An 18816-nucleotide genomic window follows, 5' to 3' on the forward strand; every position below is an offset into this window, starting at 1 on the left:
AACATTTGTAAACGATGAACAGTTGGATGAAATATTTTATATTTTATCAAACGATGTTTAATTTTAAGTTTGTTTTGTTTGATTTTATTAAAAAGTAAATCAATTCTTTCCTGGGAGATGCGGGAAATCGGAAACAAAACTACATTTTTTATTTACATCTTTAAAAAAAAAATTCTATTTAAAATCGCTTGATAAGATTTTAGTGCAGACAATTGAGTCGTACAACTTTACTATTGCATAGAAAAATAGGTCAGCATCCTCTTAAATTTTTTGTGTAACAGTAACTTATTAACCGTACGAAGAAACACCTTTGGATTTTTGGCTAAGACATGAAGAATCGATTTTTTTAACTGTGAAAATTCTATGTCTCCAGTTTCGTGGCTGATCACAATGTGAATGTGAGATACTCTCAGAGTTCTACAACAACCAAATACAAAGTATACAGTAGAAGGTTCCAAAAATAACCAAATAAAATTGTACCAAGTCATACAAATCGAAACACTCCGATCCGAAACATGTTTCGAAGACTCTGCAGAATTCTGTGAATCTTGGAGACAGTGATACCGTACATCAAATGCAATGGAAGCGAAGGGAAAATGAATTTTGCCTGGTTTATGGTCCTCATAGACAGAGGACCTCGGCATTGCACGATATTTGTTTCTAAATTTGGTCACCCATGTCAAAAATGGTCTAAAATATCAGTCGATACTTTCCAGAATCTGGAAATAATCTGCAATTCTGGAAAAATTGGTCACTTACATCAAACGCAATGGAGGCGAAACGAAATTTAATTTTGTCTGGTTTATGGCATACATAGACAGAGAACCTGGGCATTGCACGATATTTATTCCAAAACAGGGTCACCCATATCAAAAATAGCGTGAAAAATGGGTAAATAAACCGTCGTTACCGTGCAATATTGCACGGTATCGACTGATTTCAAACTAATATTTCGACTTATTTTTGATATGGGTGACCCTGTTTTGGAATAAATATCGTGCAATGCCCAGGTCCTCTGTCTATGTATGCCATAAACCAGACAAAATTAAATTTCGTTTCGCCTCCATTGCGTTTGATGTAAGTGACCAATTTTTCCAGAATTGCAGATTATTTCCAGATTCTGGAAAGTATCGACTGATATTTTAGACCATTTTTGACATGGGTGACCAAATTTAGAAACAAATATCGTGCAATGCCGAGGTCCTCTGTCTATGAGGACCATAAACCAGGCAAAATTCATTTTCCCTTCGCTTCCATTGCATTTGATGTACGGTATCACTGTCTCCAAGATTCACAGAATTCTGCAGAGTCTTCGAAACATGTTTCGGATCGGAGTGTTTCGATTTGTATGACTTGGTACAATTTTATTTGGTTATTTTTGGAACCTTCTACTGTATACTTTGTATTTGGTTGTTGTAGAACTCTGAGAGTATCTCACATTCACATTGTGATCAGCCATGAAACTGGAGACATAGAATTTTCACAGTTAAAAAAATCGATTCTTCATGTCTTAGCCAAAAATCCAAAGGTGTTTCTTCGTACGGTTAATAAGTTACTGTTACACAAAAAATTTAAGAGGATGCTGACCTATTTTTCTATGCAATAGTAAAGTTGTACGACTCAATTGTCTGCACTAAAATCTTATCTAGCGATTTTAAATAGAATTTTTTTTTAAAGATGTAAATAAAAAATGTAGTTTTGTTTCTGATTTCCCGCATCTCCCTGTTAAAGATTATGGCAGTGCGTATAGTTGAACAGTACCTAATGACGACAGGTAATAGCACATTTACCTCAATGTTGAGACACATATTGTCTTTGCTTCACATAATTTTCCTTTCCATAAAGCACATTCTTACTAGAAAATTTAGCCTCACACTCTGACAAGTAAATCTGTAATATCGAATCTATTACTTCTTTTGTTGTGAGCATTCCAACAGATTCTCAAAACATCTTTTACTTCATTAGTTGACGTCTCCACCCGTAAATAGTCAGCAAACAGGTGAGTAGTACTTATTATCGACAAGCTGGTATTTCGACTTAACGCGCCAAAATTCGAACAACAGCGAAACACTATTAAAGGCTATCAACAGTTGAAACTATCTTCAATCATCTGTTTTTCTCTCCCTGACGAATTCTCTCTTTCTTCATGATAAGTGACAGTAAATATGTCAAATTGTGCAGTTCTTTAAGACGAAAATTATGTGTATCGTAAAATGCCTTCCAAAGAAGTAGCCAGACGGGGAAAAATTTGTATAGTACCTGTGTGCAAGGCTGTAAGTGCCGACGTCCCAGATCGGATATTCTTTCCTGTCCCTGAGAACAAACGAGAGAATTGGGTGGATAAAGTTGGAGGCGACATTACATCCATCAAACCAAACAAACGGCTGTTTTGTTGTGAAAACCACTTTGATGTAATGCGAGTTTGTTTACCATTTACGTTGAAGAGTGTTTCTGAACGTGTTTATTTTGGATTAGGTTAAACGGGACATTGTTGGATATGATTTTTACAAGCAATTCGGAGGTAGAATTAAGTTGGAAGATCATGCATATCCGTTCAAAAATTTGGGTGATATCGTTGTACCTCCACCAGAAGTAAGTGGAAAGATAGTGTTTGATGGACAGCCGTGAAGAATTGATGAATTTCTGTTAATTTCACAGCGACTGCCAATTACTATAGCACAACTGCCGAAAGCAAAACGAAACCATAAAGAGGAACCGTTGGATGATGTGAGTTCTTTTCATTTTAAACTGATGCTTAGGTTGAATTTTAAAAGCTTTCTTTCGTCGTCAGTCTGTGGATCCTCTGTCCATATCTGATGACAGAATAGTTGCAGATGAAGACGACAATGAATCGAGATGTGATGATGATGGCAACAAATTTGATGCGGCCGATTCAGACACCGATACTGACCAAAAAATAGTTGAACCTTCGCGGAAAACACGGAGTGAGGAAATCGTTGTCGTAAGTGTTATGTGAAATGAGGATTAGCAAATTCGAACCGACCCCCTGAAAACGCATATTGTTAAGGTGAAAAGCAACAATGACAGTAAAATGATCTCATTCCAGATACCTGAAGTGTACATAAACGACGAGACGATTGAAAATGGCTGTGGCGGAGACGATGCTGCTTGCAGTGTAAGCCTGAAACAATTTTAGTGCTAAGTTGATGTCCTTCAATAACGAAATAATGGTTGCAGGTAAAGTCAGATGATGATTCTGATTCAGATCCAGATCCATTCGACGGTGTTAAGAAGGAACAACAAGATGACATCGAAACGAATCACGTCGATGATAGCGACGAAGATTCGATGGACAGTCAATTCGATTGTAGGAAATGTGGGAAAAGTTATTCATCAGCTATATCATTGCGCCGACACGAACAATCCGTTCATAAGTCCAAAAATGAACGGACAACTCGCAGTCAGAGAAAGTGTGAGACGCAATTAGACAATGCCGAGGATAACGTAGATGATAACAAAACGATTTCATGTAGTGAATGTAGCGAAAGGTTTAGCACCAACGAAGAGTATTTAAGGCACAAAATTGTCCACAAAAAAACGTTCGAATGCGACGTTTGTCAGAAGGTATTTCAGTCGCGATTCCGCTTAAAAGTTCACTATCCGATGCACATGGAAGTCAAACCTTACTTGTGCGAAGTATGTTCGCGTCCATTCGCAAGGGCTACAAACTTGCGCAGACATCGTTATACGCACGTAACAGAGAAAAAATTCATATGCGACACGTGTGGTCGAGCATTTCCTGCAAAATTTTTGCTTCGATTGCACATGACCAAATCTCACACCGAAACTGCAACGGTGATGTGTTCGCAATGTTCGAAGATATTTTCGTCAACGACTCATCTAAAAGTGCACGTAAACGTGCATCATAGTGACGTCAATCCGTACAAGTGTGACGTGTGCAAGCTTCAGTTTAATCAGCCTTCCGCTTTGTTGCGTCATCGCAAACGTTTTCACGATCCGAATAGCTCTTTTCATTGTCAAGAGTGTCCGAAAAAGTTTACGCAACAAGTGGAATTGGAACGACACATGAAAACGCATCCGATCAAACGGTCAATCATTCGGTGTGAAGACTGCGGAATAACGTTGTGTCGGGCCGATCGCCTAAAAGCTCACCGGCTCAAGCTTCATAATCCTGAATTCCCTTACAAGTGTGTGACTTGTCGCCAGACATTCCCGACTGAGATTTTATTAACGCAGCATGTTACGCGACTGCACGCACCGGAATACGAATACGTGTATAAGTGCATGCTATGTCCGAAGAAATTTAACCAGGAAGCTGCCCTAAAACGTCATGTCAAACTGCACACGGACATGAAAAAAAGTGTTCGCTGCGAATTGTGTGACGCTATATTGGGTCGTGCGGAACGTCTAAAAGCACACATGAGAGCGCTTCACAATCCCAACCATCCGTTCAAATGCGACACATGTCGGCAAACGTTTAAAGAACAGAAACTTCTCGATAGTCATATTGTGCAGGCACACAAACAGACAATTTTATGCGAGTTTTGCAACAAAGCATTCGGTAAACGTGACGGTCTGCGAAGGCACCTGCGTAGAATACACAGTGAGTTTCTATCATCCGAACAAACGAATTGATTTGATTGTAAAATAATAAGGAACCGGTAACATCACAAAATATAAAATCAAAAAAACCTCAAATAACTTTTGCGTTTTTGTGGCCAGGGCTCAGAAAATACATCACGTTCTCTCTCTATTGACAACGAAAAGGAATTTCTAATTTAATCAAATAAATAAATGTTCACGCGAGTAGATTACAGTACCAGTGAAGGAATTTGAAATCTCGTATCCAGATGAGAAAGTATCCGAGGGCTTCAGCCGAGGTACTTTGACTCATCGTGATACGAGATATCAAATTATTTCACGTGTAAAGTATGGCGTTTTACTTTACGAGTAAGGGAAAGGGTAATGGCCACATTACCTCACTAGTAAAGTAATAGTAGATTACATTGGATGCTGCGGAGGTAGTTCATTACATGAGGGAAAATATCTATCATTGCAACCGACTAAAGGCTTTGCATGGCTGACTCTGTGGAAAATGTTTTTGGGACAAAATTCTGCGTCTGCAACGTTTGTTAAGAAATCTTCTGGTCACAATGTGGTTTTCGTAGTTTAAACTTTTAACTTGGTTCAATGAATTTCACTTGCCATCCAAAAGACCAACGCCTCGAAATGATTTAAATATAGAAAAGGCAGCCATGTCTTGATATAATGACTAGATCATTTATTTGTTTAAAGTTCTGCGTACTGTTTGATGCAAAATCTTTTACTTCCTTTGTTGTGGTGTAAGAGGACACTTTTGCAATTGTTCGTCAGATGGGAAAATTAAGGGAAAGTTCTTTATTATTATACTGGACATAAATGAAAATAAAATGTTGATGGGAGCTGCGGAAAATGAATTATACCGATTTCGGTTTCTAATTGGTTTTTTGAGAGAATTAAAAATGTAGAATGGGTCGCATATTCAAACAAAGAAATTTTTTTACTTTCTTTGTTTCGCCAATCTTCCGTTGCCAACGATATGGAAGTATTTGGGAGAAAGTAATAGAAGTTCGATTTTGTGAACTTTCATTTTGATGGGCATGAACAGATCAGCAGCATTTTGTAATAACCATGTTTAAAGACATTTTTTAAATGGTAGAAACTTGGTTATTACAAAATGGTGTCCGATATATTTAAATGTTCCTCAAATAAACAAATTGGTCGATACTTTGATGTTTTTAAGAAATTTCATAAGAAGGCTCCAATTTAGCACTTTTGTGCTCTTTCTTAATGCCTCACAGCATTTAGATAAATAATATCCACCAAAATCATGATTCTCGATAGGTTTTGAAAATAACTTCCTTTTCTTTGTGAAAAAATAGCTCTAAGGTATTTACCACGTCGTCACAAAAATGATTTGTTTGAAGAATTTTGTCCTAAGCTACTTTTAACCAGAGGTGTTTTACACTATTTTATCACTTGAGAGTAGATATATTGAGATAAACAGTTTTGCACTAGAGGAATAAATGCAATTTTATCGTTCTAGGCAAATAATAGTACATTTCTTACCAATGGGACAAATGATGAAAATGGTACTTCTTGTGGCAAATTTGCCGATCAAGGTGTAGCCAAGGTCTGTAAGCACACAAGAAGTCATATTTCCATCATTTACCCCATGGCCAAGTAAGGTATTTTTGTTGGATTATGAATAATCGTAATAATCAAGCATTCGGTCTTTAAGTCAAGAGTGCCTTGAAGAAAAGATTTTCAGTTAGTGTGTTTCTACTACTGGAACTGTTTGATGGCATTTTAATAAATTCTTTAAATTTTGTACCTGTCCTTGTTTGTCCATTGTTCCTGGAATTAACGGAAAACTAACAGGTTATGGGCCCAGGGAACGCAATGTGAAATTGAGTTACTGAGGAAATATCGTAGAATCGACTTTGGAACTGGAAGTGACCGTAGATGCTGGAAATTTCGTACGGGAAATGGTAGAAATGGTCATGGGTACTGGAAAAAAGTCGTGGTGCGGTCATGGCAGGAATTGAAGTTATCATGGCGAAGAATTGATCATGGATTCGAATTGATCATGATAGAAATTGAATTGACCAACGGTACTGGAATATAAACGATACTGAAACCTGCGCGCAGACCGGCATTTGTGAGATAATCGGAATTAACGTCTGGAACATGAATTGACAAACAATTGGAATTGGAAACGATCAGCATTGTTATTATAGAACCATCGGAATTGAATGCACGATTATAAGGGAAATACAGAGGGCTTGATGTTACGGTATCAGTGGTGTTGGGAGTGGGATCTATTTGCCATAGTCCAGCTGGTACGGAATTTATCTAGTGATTGGAAAGTGAAATTATCGAATGATTGAAGTCATTTGTTTATATTCATAACAAATTTTGTTTACGTTGATGTTAAGGGAGCGCAATTACGAATACTAGATATATTACGATTAAGGGGGTGTGTTGGATTATGAATAATCGTAATAATCAAGCATTCGGCCTTTAAGTCAAGAGTGCCTTGAAGAAAAGATTTTCAGTTAGTGTGTTTCTACTACTGGAACTGTTTGGTTGTACTTTAATAAATTCTTTAAATTTTGTACCTGTCCTTGTTTGTCCATTGTTCCTGGAATTAACGGAAAACTAACAATTTTACCTCCTATGTGAGCGAAAATTCATTTTTCGCAGGGGGCTTGCAAAAGAAAAATTCACTTTCGCCGCACTTAAGAGGTAAAATAAACTATATAAGTGTGCGGAAAATCATTGTTTTGACTCGTGTGGTTGACTCCACACTCTTCAAAACAACGATTTTCCGCACAAGTATGGAATCTAATATTATTCAGAAACTTGAGGTAAAGTTGTAAATTTAACTTTACCTTACGTTTTTGAATAAAATACTTTATGTTTCTGCTGGAATATTTGGTTATCCACTTGGTAGGCTATATTTCTCGTCTTAGGCTCAAGATACAAGCTTGTTACTCGTAGATAACCAAATTTTTACACTGATCCTTATTACTTTACTTCATCCGTTATATTATATAAAGCCACATTACGTACTCCGGGTGTTTTTCGTTTCTGGCGATAACTGATCGGATGACTAATCAGCTTTTGTGACAACTTCAATGACCATATACTATGAGGGCAACATCACCAAAGGGCGTTACCACAGTATTTCAGGAACTGTGAATTTTTCCCTTTTTGTATGCCAAAAATCATCAAAATTGGTCGAGTGGGTAATATATATTATGCACCTGTTGCCAAGACTGGTATTTTGACGTGTAGGACATTATTGCCCTAGCCGAAGGCGTGGGTCATAATGCCTACACGTCAAAATAACAGTCTGGCAATAGGTGCGGTGCATATCATATTTTATCTGTCGAGAACAGATATATCGAGATAAACAAAAACTCCATAGAGGGAATATTTTTATCTGTCTAGAACGATAATCTCGAGCTTATCCCTCTAGGGAGTTTTTGTTTATCTCGATATATCTGTTCTCGACAGATAAAATATGATATGCACCTATTGCCAGACTGTTTTTTTGACGTGTAGGCATTATGGCCCACGCCTTCGGCTAGGGCAGTAATGTCCTACACGTCAAAATATCAATCTTGGCAACAGGTGCATAATAACAACTTTGTTAAACTTATTATCGATTACGTCGGAATGCGCCACGTATAATTATCCGATTAATTATCATAGACTTAATGTAATTACGCTACAAATTACAGCGATTGAAAGTGATTTTGATTGTGAATCATCAATAATGCATAGGTTGGACTACTTTTCAACATATAAAAGGCTTGAAATGAACGACAATTACATTAGTATTAGAGCTGTTACCGAACAATGAAATTGTTTCTAAGTTTTTTAATCATATTTTTGTCACTCGATCCTGCTGCGTTTGCTGATGGAGGTGGTGAATCGAAAGCCAATGTAGGTGGCGAATCGAAAGTTAATGGAGGTGGTGACACGAAAGTCGATGGAGGTGGTGACTCCAAAATCGATGGAGGTAGTTCATCGAGAATCTATGGAGGATATAAAATTGATATTACTGCCGCGCCTTGGATGGCCTATATTCAGTACAATAAAAAGTCAAGCTATTCATTTTGTGGTGGAACCATCGTCAATCAAATGTTCATCCTAACTGCTGCACATTGTAACTTTATCAATATTTATCACAATTGGTCGTTTAATTTAAATATTTGTCAGGTGCTTATACGGAAGTACGGGGTGGTTTACGAAAGAACAACGCTTCACAATACGTAGTTAGAATAGGCTCGTCAAACAGGAGCCAAGGAGGTAGTGTTTACAAGGTAGCTAAAGTGATACCTCACCCAAGCTATGAGCCAGTTGATATGCCTCACGATGTGGCTCTTCTAAAACTTACAAAGAAGATTACATACAACAAAAGAACCGTGAAGAACGTACATCTGGACCGTAACAATGGAGCGTACAAAGCTGGAGAAAAGGTGTCGAGTATGGGATGGGGGGAAAATCCAGAAAATCCTAAAACACTAAACATCTACAAAGTTTCCTTGAAAATTGTTGACACAGCACAGTGTGCTAGGTCATATCGCGATTCAGCGACCGGATATAAAAAACATAAAATTTGCGCTTTAGGACCTAAACCTAAAAATGGTGACGTATGTGAGGTGAGATGGGTTATATAAAGTTATGCTCTAAACTACCCAAAATTGAAAAATTCTTTTATATTAGGGGGACTCAGGTGGACCACTTTTGCATGGAAATCAACAAATTGGAGTAGTTTCATATGGAGGAGATTGTCCTCAAAAAAATGGAGAACGTTCACCTGGCGTCTATGCTAAAATTGCAGACAATCTGGCTTGGATCAAGAAAGTAATTTCTGGATCCAAAGAACAAGATGACGACGAAGATAGCGACGAAGACAAAGTCGAAGATGAAGATAATGACGAAGACAAACATAAAGACGAAGAAGATAAAGACGAAGATAAGGCCAAAGACGAAGATAAAGACAAAGACGAAGAAAATTGTTGATCATAGTAAAATTGAAGTGTCTATATGCATGGCACTGCTTCTAGCATTAACACTGAATTACCAAACGTCTAATTTGGACACTCTTGGAGCTGCTTGTTTAACCTCTTATATCGAAACAAAATAAACGTAGAGCCTACTGTGCCTTCATCAGCCTCCGAATATATTCTAATACATTCTATGTTAATGCTAGGAGCATTGCTATTCCTACTTGCCTGAAATTGTAGACTATAAGCAAGCATTCAAATAAATACAGTGCATAGTATACACGCTGTTGGTTCAATGAGATTTATCGTAGCCATGAGTTCAAATATCAAAAGGTCCCTCTTATCTTACCTTATGCCAATCACTGTTGGCGAGACAACTAGATTGATCGAATTGCAATTGTGTTCTTCATCACGTTTTTCAATGGATTCATAAAGAAATCATTTTGTAGACCCTTTATGGCATTTAGTGTCTTTTACCGTTAGTTTAAACCAAGGTAAATATAATGAGGAGGTAATGCCATTCAGACGCGCGGCCTAGCACATAAGTTCGATGCCAATGACATCTTTTTTTGTAAATGGTTGACTACGATTTACTTGTATTTCACAAACATATTTTCACTATCTCACAACAGATGACCCGACCTTCTATTCCATCTTTTGCTTTCAACGAAGGGATGAGATGGCGTTTGTATCGAACTTTCGTGCCACCGCGCATCTGATTCGGTTATATATGGCATTACCTAGGTAATGCCATTCAGACGCGCGGCCTAGCACATAAGTTCGATGCCAATGACATCTTTTTTTCTTAAATGGTTGACTACGATTTACTTGTATTTCACAAACATATTTTCACTATCTCACAACAGATGACCCGACCTTCTATTCCATTTTTTGCTTTCAACGAAGGGATGAGATGGCGTTTGTATCGAACTTTCGTGCCACCGCACATCTGATTCGGTTATATATGGCATTACCTCCTCACTATATTTACCTTGGTTTAAACTTTCATAATCCATTGCTGATTGCAACGACATCTCTATAAATGTCTCAAGAAATAAACTTAAATTTCTCTCTTTTTTCAATGCTCTCCATCCTCTCTCTCTGTTGATGACTGTTGACTTGTCAAACTTGTCAAAATACGTGTTTCACACACAAAAAAAAGTAAAATTTCAACTGAAAAATGCCGTCGACAGAAAAATGCAAAACGTGTATGGTTCCCGTATGCAGAGCCGACAACTCTGCCTTCCCCGATCGAATATTCTTTACGGTACCGGAAGCTAAAAAAAGGCGCTGGTTGGAAATCGTTGGTCAACACAGTGACTATGTTGACCCAAAGGAACGACTGTTTTGCTGTGAAAATCATTTCAGTGTACGGTTGATTTGCTTCATTTATTTACTTGCACTCCACAAATGCCAGTCTTTCTCATTTATAGACAAAACGGGACATAGTCGGTTATCATTTCTACAAAGTGTTCGGCGGCAGGATAAAATTGGAAGATCATGCTTATCCCTGCAAGAATTTGGGAGAAAAGAAATTTACTCCGCCGTGTCGAGTGAGTATATTAATAAAATGGACGAAAACATTTACAAAATTAACAAGCTCGATTCTATTTGGCTCCTTGTAGATACCAATAATTACTACAGAGCCTACAAAACCACAAGAAAATGATGAGCCTGGTGCCGACGATGTAATTCAATATGATTCACTGATTGTTTGTTTACTATACGACACTAACATGCAATCCTTCCATAGTCCTTAGATCCACTTGCAACTGTAAATGATTCTGACCGCGGGGAAGATTCAGATTGTGCTAACAATGATACTGGTTTCGATATCGACCAATATTCAGAAGATGACGAAGAAGCGAAGATCGACCCATCCAAGAAACCGTCTGCGGTATCGAGAAGTGAAGAAATTGTTGTTGTAAGTGAATTGTTTGCGTTCACTCTGCGGCAGAGTCGAACTAGATGTCTCTAGAAGCTGTGATTTAATTTAGTGACCAAAGACTAATACGAATGTGTATTGACACTTAGAGATGTCTTCTGGCTAAAGATTGCAGCGTTTGAGTAGTTATTTTCACTTGAAGCGTTCGGTTGTTGCTGAAATCTTCGGTCAAAAATATTCTTCAGTTTTTGGTCACTCTATTGAGTCGCTTCAAACTATACAAGGGTAGACGAGATGCTCAAATTATTAAAATTTCAGACATCTGATGTCTATCCTATGGAGAACGTTGACGACGTTGACGACGGTGACGACTTCAGCGACAGCGATGATTTTCCATTGAAGGTAAAGTTGATAATTTTGAAGAAAATAGAAAGTTTATTTAACGACTACCGTACCCGGCAGGCCGTAAAGACCGAAAAGAAGTCCAATTCGGATGTGTCCACCAGTAAAAAGGCCAAAGTGAGCAAAGCTGATGTGGGCGATAGCAGCAGTTCGAACCGATACAATTGCTCGCAATGTCCAAAGAATTTGTCATCGTCCAGATCATTGAAACGGCACATCAAAACCTTTCACGTTGATCAGAAGCCGCGCACTATTTCGTGTCCGGAATGTAAGGAAACGTTTTTGGTTCGAGAAGATTACATCAAACACAAAGCGACGCACAAAAAGACTATTGAATGCGATGTCTGCGAAAAGACATTTCGAACTCGGTTTCTGCTCAAATCACATTACGTGCAGCACCTCAACGAAAAGCCATTTCTGTGCGAAATTTGCTCGCGTCCATTTGCACGGATGGCCACACTACAGAAGCATAGATTCACTCATGTAACTGAGAAGACACACATGTGCGAAGAGTGCGGCAAAGCGTTCTCTGCAAATTTCCTACTGAAGCAACATGTACACCAATACCATACCAACAACACCACCGTTATGTGTTCGTCATGTTCGAAAACCTTTTCATCGACGGCTCTGTTAAACATTCACATCAAGGCTTATCACGATGAGGTCAACCCATACGAATGTGAGATTTGTCACATGCATTTCAAACATCCGTCCGCTTTGTTGCGTCATCGAAAACGTTTTCACGATCCGAGGAGTTCGTACCCTTGCGAAATGTGTCCGAAAAAGTTTTCAAAACTGGAGATGCTGGAACGCCACATGAAAACACATCCGAACAGACCCATGACTCTTGATTCAAAATTGAAACTAAAGGACAAGGTCCAAAAAATTGTCGAAAAGCCGGTGTTCAAATGCGACGAATGTGGCATCACACTCTGTCGGCCAGATCGTTTAAGAGCGCACCTGGCCAGTCTCCACAATCCGAAAAACCCGCACAGATGCGTTACGTGCCGTCAGACATTTCCAACCGAGATGTTGATGAACCAGCATGTAATGCGATTGCACGCACCTGAGCATGAATACATTTACAAATGCCACATATGCCCGAAGAAATATAATCAAGAAGCGGCGTTAAAGCGGCATGTCAAATTGCATACGGATCCAAAGAAACCGGTCAGATGTGAATTGTGTGGCAAGGTACTGGGCCGACCGAATCGATTGAAGCCGCACATGAGAGCGCTTCACAATCCCGACAATCTCCACAAATGCCCCGTTTGTCACCAAACGTTCCGTGAACAAAAAATGCTGGACAGTCACACTACTCAAATGCACGAGCAAACGATACTATGCCAGTATTGTGCCAAGTCGTTTGGCAAACACGAAGGATTGCTACAACATATTCGCAGGAATCACAGCGATTTGCTGTCAATTGGAAAAGAAATTAAGATGGAGACTGATGATTAATTGAATATATTCGTTCTAAGGTTTGCGTATTTGATTGTAAAATTAAAATTTTAGGAAAATAATTTGTTTGTCCGAATTAAAATTGACCTTGAGATAGTATAGTAGAGATGTAATTCTTTCCCCTCAATGTTTTGTGGATGTTTGCGAATACAAAATTTTGAGTATAACTGGAATGATGGGACAACCATGCCTTTGTCAACACGATTATCTTATTCATCAGCTGTATTTTGCTGTGAAGCCAGACCGAAACATTTTAATCAGCCCTATTTGAAAGCGATGCTAGACCAATTTTTCTCGTTTCTATACTTTTTATTACAAATTAAGTTTGTTCCAATATTTTTATTACAGAAAATTAGCGGTCGTAGTGCAGTAAACTTTATGGTTTCGTCGGTTTTGTATAAAAGCGTACAGTTCTAGCACGGCAGAGTAAAATAAACCAGGCAGGAGCGGTTCATTTTCGAAACGTCAAATAAGGGACCTAATACACTGGATGAAAATGAACTCAAATGAACACTGACATAAATTGAAAAAATTTGCTCGCAAAAAATATAGGGCTACTAGATCATTCAGGTCCCTGGTCAAATCTGCGCTCCTGCCTGGTTAACTTTACTCTGTCGTGGTTCTAGAAAATAAACAAATCAAATTTTCATCGAATAGAATCCAATTGAAGTTGTTTAATATCCACACGTTATACTGCCGTGCTAAGCTAAAACACGGTCAGTCGAAAGCTCTGAACTGTTAATTTCAATTTTGCAAAGAAAATACACTAAACTGAACTCATCATAAGAATGTATTTTTGGTGGGTTTGGTTTGTTTCTTTCGTTTTATTTTTTGTCGCACACGTATTCCACCACATAGACCTTACGTTTCTTCAATTCCACACCCACGTGTGAGTGAAACCATACTTTGTACGCCTCTTTTGTTGACAATTAAAACTGTAGAATGCTAACTAATTACAAACTTTAATTGAGTTGAGTTTAAGTGTAATTATAATTACGTAATAATATCGTAACATTGGCAGTGCTTATGGATTGAATAAGGAGAATTTGATAGTAAATATAACTTCATATTTTTCCTCGTCTATAAGAGTAATGTTAGCAAACTAGTTTGCGCAATTTCTAACAGACTTTAAAGTCCTTCTTAGATCGTTATTGCGTATAAAGAAACCTACCAACATTAAGCTTTAATGTGAACATCGAATGAAGTAACTTGAAGAGGGTACCGAATGACGAATATTGTGATGTGAAGTGTGAGGGTGCGGATATTTTAGTGTGAATATTAAATATTTACTTCTTTGACTTTATAGTACTGGATTCATAGATATTCCCTACGATGAACAAAATAACAATTTCAAATATTTGATAACCAACATCTTTTTTAAGCGCGTAAATTTTGCTTTTGAAATCTAACCAAACGTTTTTGTATCAAACTTTTCGTTTCATATAATATAATATGATATAAAGAGTTCAGACTGTCTTAAGAAGTCATCAGAAGAAGCAGAAGTTTGTTTATATGTGTTAAGGATGTTCTTTTATTTGATGCATTAGCAGACGAACAGGAACTGAAATTATTTTTATTTTTAAGTTCTTTCCCATTTAAACGTTTTTAGCCCCGTACGACGTACAAAGGGGCTTATAGGATTACGATGCCGAGTGTAATTGATGGAATTCGAAGCAGACGGTAAGGGCAAAGTGTTTGCCTATGTTCATAGATGACGAATCTGCAATAAAAATTTTGTCTGTCCGTCTGTCCATCGGTCCGTCACGTCGATATCTTGAGTAAATCAAATCCGATTTCAAAAATTTTTCCCTGAAAGATAGTCGAAATAGTGAGGCTAAGTTCGAAGATGGGCATATTTGGGTCGGCCCTTCGTGAGTTAGGGCCACCTAAGTGATTTAAGGTCTTTTGGTGATACTTATGGCAAAATAATCGATGGAAATGTAAATGACACGGCAAATGATAGGTATTGTCAATACCAATCCAGGAAAAAAAAGTTTTTTTAAATCGGGTGAGTGGACCGTGAGTGAGGGCCTTAGAAGTGAAATGCTACTAGGGCCCTATGTGTATTTTACATAGAACTCGAGTAAATTTCATTCGTTTTTCGTTTACGTCGTACGGGGCGCTATGCGCAATTTGTAAGATGTACACATTACATAATAATTTTACTTTAACTACATTTACCGGCGCAATAGGCTTACGGTCAAAGTATGGTGACAGACGCACTAGGGTCACGTACGCAATAGATATACGGGTTTGTACGGGGCTCAGTCGCAGCAAACGCTCCGACTGTTCTGATAGCTCGTTTATTCCCCGTCGCCGAATTTTAGAATTTTTCTCATAATTTAACCCCTTTTCATTTAACGGTTGTGCACGTACCTGTTGTAGACGGTTGATTTTAGGCGCTTCGGATTGTCACCCTCATTTCGTTCGGGCTACAACTCGCAAAATTGCCTAAAATCTACCGTCCACAACAGATACGTAAATATTCGAAGTTTAAGCCGTTAAAGTACAATCAAATAGGAAATAAAAACTCGAATCCATATCCAGTAATTTACTTTATCTACCTAGGTGAAATAATAGCAGTGAAAAAGTGCTATTATTTCGCCGTCGGTAGATAAAATAGCGAGGGGTAACTCACTTCTAGATTGAATGGATTAAATGGATTTAATGGATTAAATGGATTAAATGGATTTAATGGATTAAATGGAATAAAAATTGGATTAAATGGATTAATTAGAAAAAAACTTCATTTTACCAAATACTGTAAAAGTCTCAAAAATTGTTGATTTTGATCGAACCACTTACAACAACTCATACTACAATGTTAAAAAGCGAAGAAATCCACTTTTAGTAGTTTTTGATGTAAGGTGGATTAAATGGATTAAATGGATTAAATAAATTTAATACCATTTTTAATGATAATTGAATAATTGAATTGAATAATTGAATGCAAAAAAATCGGCCTGAATGTGAATCCATCAAAATGCGAACTGTTCTTCTGTTCGACACCGGAGGACTCCATAATAGCGAATTTCAACGAAGTAACACCAGGAATAAAAATCATAACTGAAGATCTGGAATTACTTGGAGCACCTCTGACAGAAACTGCAACGAAAAGAATCCTGGCGAAAAAGAAAATTGAGTTGTCGACATTGATTGAACGTCTCAGTAATTTGAAACATCACGTCGCTTTCTATATCCTGAAACACTGCTTCACGATACCGAAACTAACATACTTACTGAGAACCAGCTGCTGTTTCAATTTTGAAGAACATCTTTATGACATGGACAACATGATTAAGCTCGCTTTGGAAAAAAACAATAAATTCTTGCCTAAATAATAAACAGTGGACAATTGCAACTCTTCCAATACAAAATGGAGGCCTTGGAATCAGAAAAATCAAAGATATCGCACTACCAGCATTTCTAGCTTCCGTCAATTCGGTGGCCGAACTCGTCAACATGATGTTTCCACAAATTTCGGATGAGGCGGTTATTGCAAGTTACATGGACAGCTTACACTTGTGGTCTGCGATATATGACAACGAATTGCCAGAAAACAAAACGATCCAAAAAACATGGGACATCATCTCCATTGAAAAAATCGTAAATTCATTAACGCTATCAACCGAAGAACAAAAAGCACGATACAACGCTTCAATTGCAAAGGAATCTAGTGCCTGGTTAACTGTATTACCATCACGACAAATTGGAAGCTTACTCGACAACAATACTTTTCGTATCTCTGTTGCATTACGTTTAGGATGTGATATTTGTATACCACACAGGTGCAAATGTGGAGCCCAAGTGAACAAGAATGGAATTCACGGCCTGTCCTGTAAATATAGTGCTGGAAGACACGCCTGTCACAGCGACATGAACAACATTTTGTGCAGAGGTCTTCGGTCAGCCAATATCCCAGCAAGACTCGAACCGCAAATTTTCAGAGACAGCGGAAAAAGAGCAGATGGCGTTACATTGGTCCCATGGTACAATGGTAAAATGCTTGTATGGGATGCTACGATAAGAGATACACTCGCACCTTCATACATACATTCATCATCGTTAAGAACTGGCAGTGTGGCGCAACGAGGAGCAACAGATAAATGTAATGACTACAAAAAAATTGTTGAAGACAACTACATCTTTTTACCTTTTGCATGTGAAACACTGGGACCATGGTGCGCGGAGGCTTTGGAGTTCGTTGGAAAGTTGGGAAATATTCTTAAAATGTCAACAGGAGAACCACGATCAAAGCAATACTTGACGCAACGCATAAGCCTCGCTATACAAAGGACAAATGCTGCTCGTATCATGGGAACATTTGAATACGATAAGCAATTGGATGAAATTTTTTATATTTTATCAAACGACGTTTAATTTTAATTTTATAAACGCTTTTTATGTCAATCAATACGGAATATTTGTTATAATAAAAAAAAAAAAATGATTTTTAACAAAAAAAATTTTCTTATACCTCACGAGTACTTAAACGAGCTGGGGATCGTGCAAATCTATTTTTCGCAATTACTTTACAAATTTTTCAGGTGGGTAGCCTAATTATTTCGGTAAAACTAAAAAAATTTTTTTTGGATTAAATGGATTAAATGGAAGTGCGTCACCCCTCGTAAAATAGCGTATTCACCTCTGTCCAAATGTTTATTTAGACACTTGGGGTTATAACACTCGCCTTCAGCTCATGCAATAACTCCTCAAGTGTATAAATAAACATGTGGACAGAGGTGAATAATCTACTATTAATCAATGTCGATGATCTCTGTTAGACAAAAATACGAATCATTATGATTTCATAGAGGTAAAGTACGTCACACCCACATTCAAGAGTTGATTTTTCATTCATTTTTTTGGCATTTTGTTCTATTATGTTGAGAGGGGCCTTGCCTAGTTTAATTACTTTGGTGGTAAAGGCAATTAGGGATTGCAAACCGGTTTGCTTCTGTACGGAAAAACCGAGCTTAAAACTAGTTTTCTCATAGATAATCATATCTATTCGTCATTTTATATAAATTTGGTAATCGAAGTATTTACTTTAATTGTTTATTTTATCGCAGTTCCGTAAGCAAAATCTAATTCTATTTTGTAAATTTAACGGAACGTTTATACGAGAAGTACAGTTACATTTCACGCTTCACACTGATGAACCGTAGAAAATAGTTTATTTCAAAATGCGGGTGGTCTTAGGAGCGCTAATTTGGTGTATTTGTTTTCTGTTATTTGGCATTCCGATATTCATATTAGTGCTGGTGAAACTAGTCATAACTGCAAGGAGTTGCAGGAGTTCTCAAAATATACAGAGTGAAAAACTTGTACCACTAAAGGGAGATGACGGTGCATCAGGCAGTCCTCAATGGGAAATTCCTTATAACATTGGATTTTGTTTGAGAGTGCAAGGGAACATTAGTGTCAACGAATTTCGTAACCATTTTTCGAGCACGTTTAATCTCAATGGTGAAAAAGATCCTTACGATAAATTCTTTTCCTATTTTGTGATTCGTGGGGGTTACG

At 37.7% G+C, this 18816-nt stretch overlaps 2 protein-coding genes across 2 annotated transcripts; both read left to right on the forward strand.

The window, feature by feature from the left end:
- Positions 1-2150: 2150 nt before the first annotated feature.
- LOC119072030 lies at positions 2151-13389 on the forward strand. The gene is made up of 16 exons (XM_037177149.1): positions 2151-2411; positions 2476-2592; positions 2659-2727; positions 2792-2962; positions 3068-3136; positions 3199-4616; positions 8406-8551; positions 8752-9194; positions 9259-9553; positions 10010-10036; positions 10721-10911; positions 10976-11095; positions 11168-11230; positions 11296-11466; positions 11746-11829; positions 11890-13389. The coding sequence occupies exons 1-16, from the start codon at positions 2214-2216 to the stop codon at positions 13288-13290; spliced, it is 4983 nt and encodes a 1660-aa protein (XP_037033044.1). The 5' UTR covers positions 2151-2213; the 3' UTR covers positions 13291-13389.
- On the forward strand, positions 8358-9809 carry LOC119071661 (trypsin 3A1-like). Its single transcript, XM_037176628.1, has 3 exons — positions 8358-8698; positions 8752-9194; positions 9259-9809. Exons 1-3 carry the CDS (start codon positions 8389-8391, stop codon positions 9556-9558), a joined length of 1053 nt encoding a protein of 350 aa, XP_037032523.1. The 5' UTR covers positions 8358-8388; the 3' UTR covers positions 9559-9809.
- Positions 13390-18816: the final 5427 nt, after the last annotated feature.

The sequence above is a fragment of the Bradysia coprophila genome (genome assembly GCF_014529535.1).
Source record: "Bradysia coprophila strain Holo2 chromosome IV unlocalized genomic scaffold, BU_Bcop_v1 contig_5, whole genome shotgun sequence".
NCBI lineage: Eukaryota > Metazoa > Arthropoda > Insecta > Diptera > Sciaridae > Bradysia > Bradysia coprophila.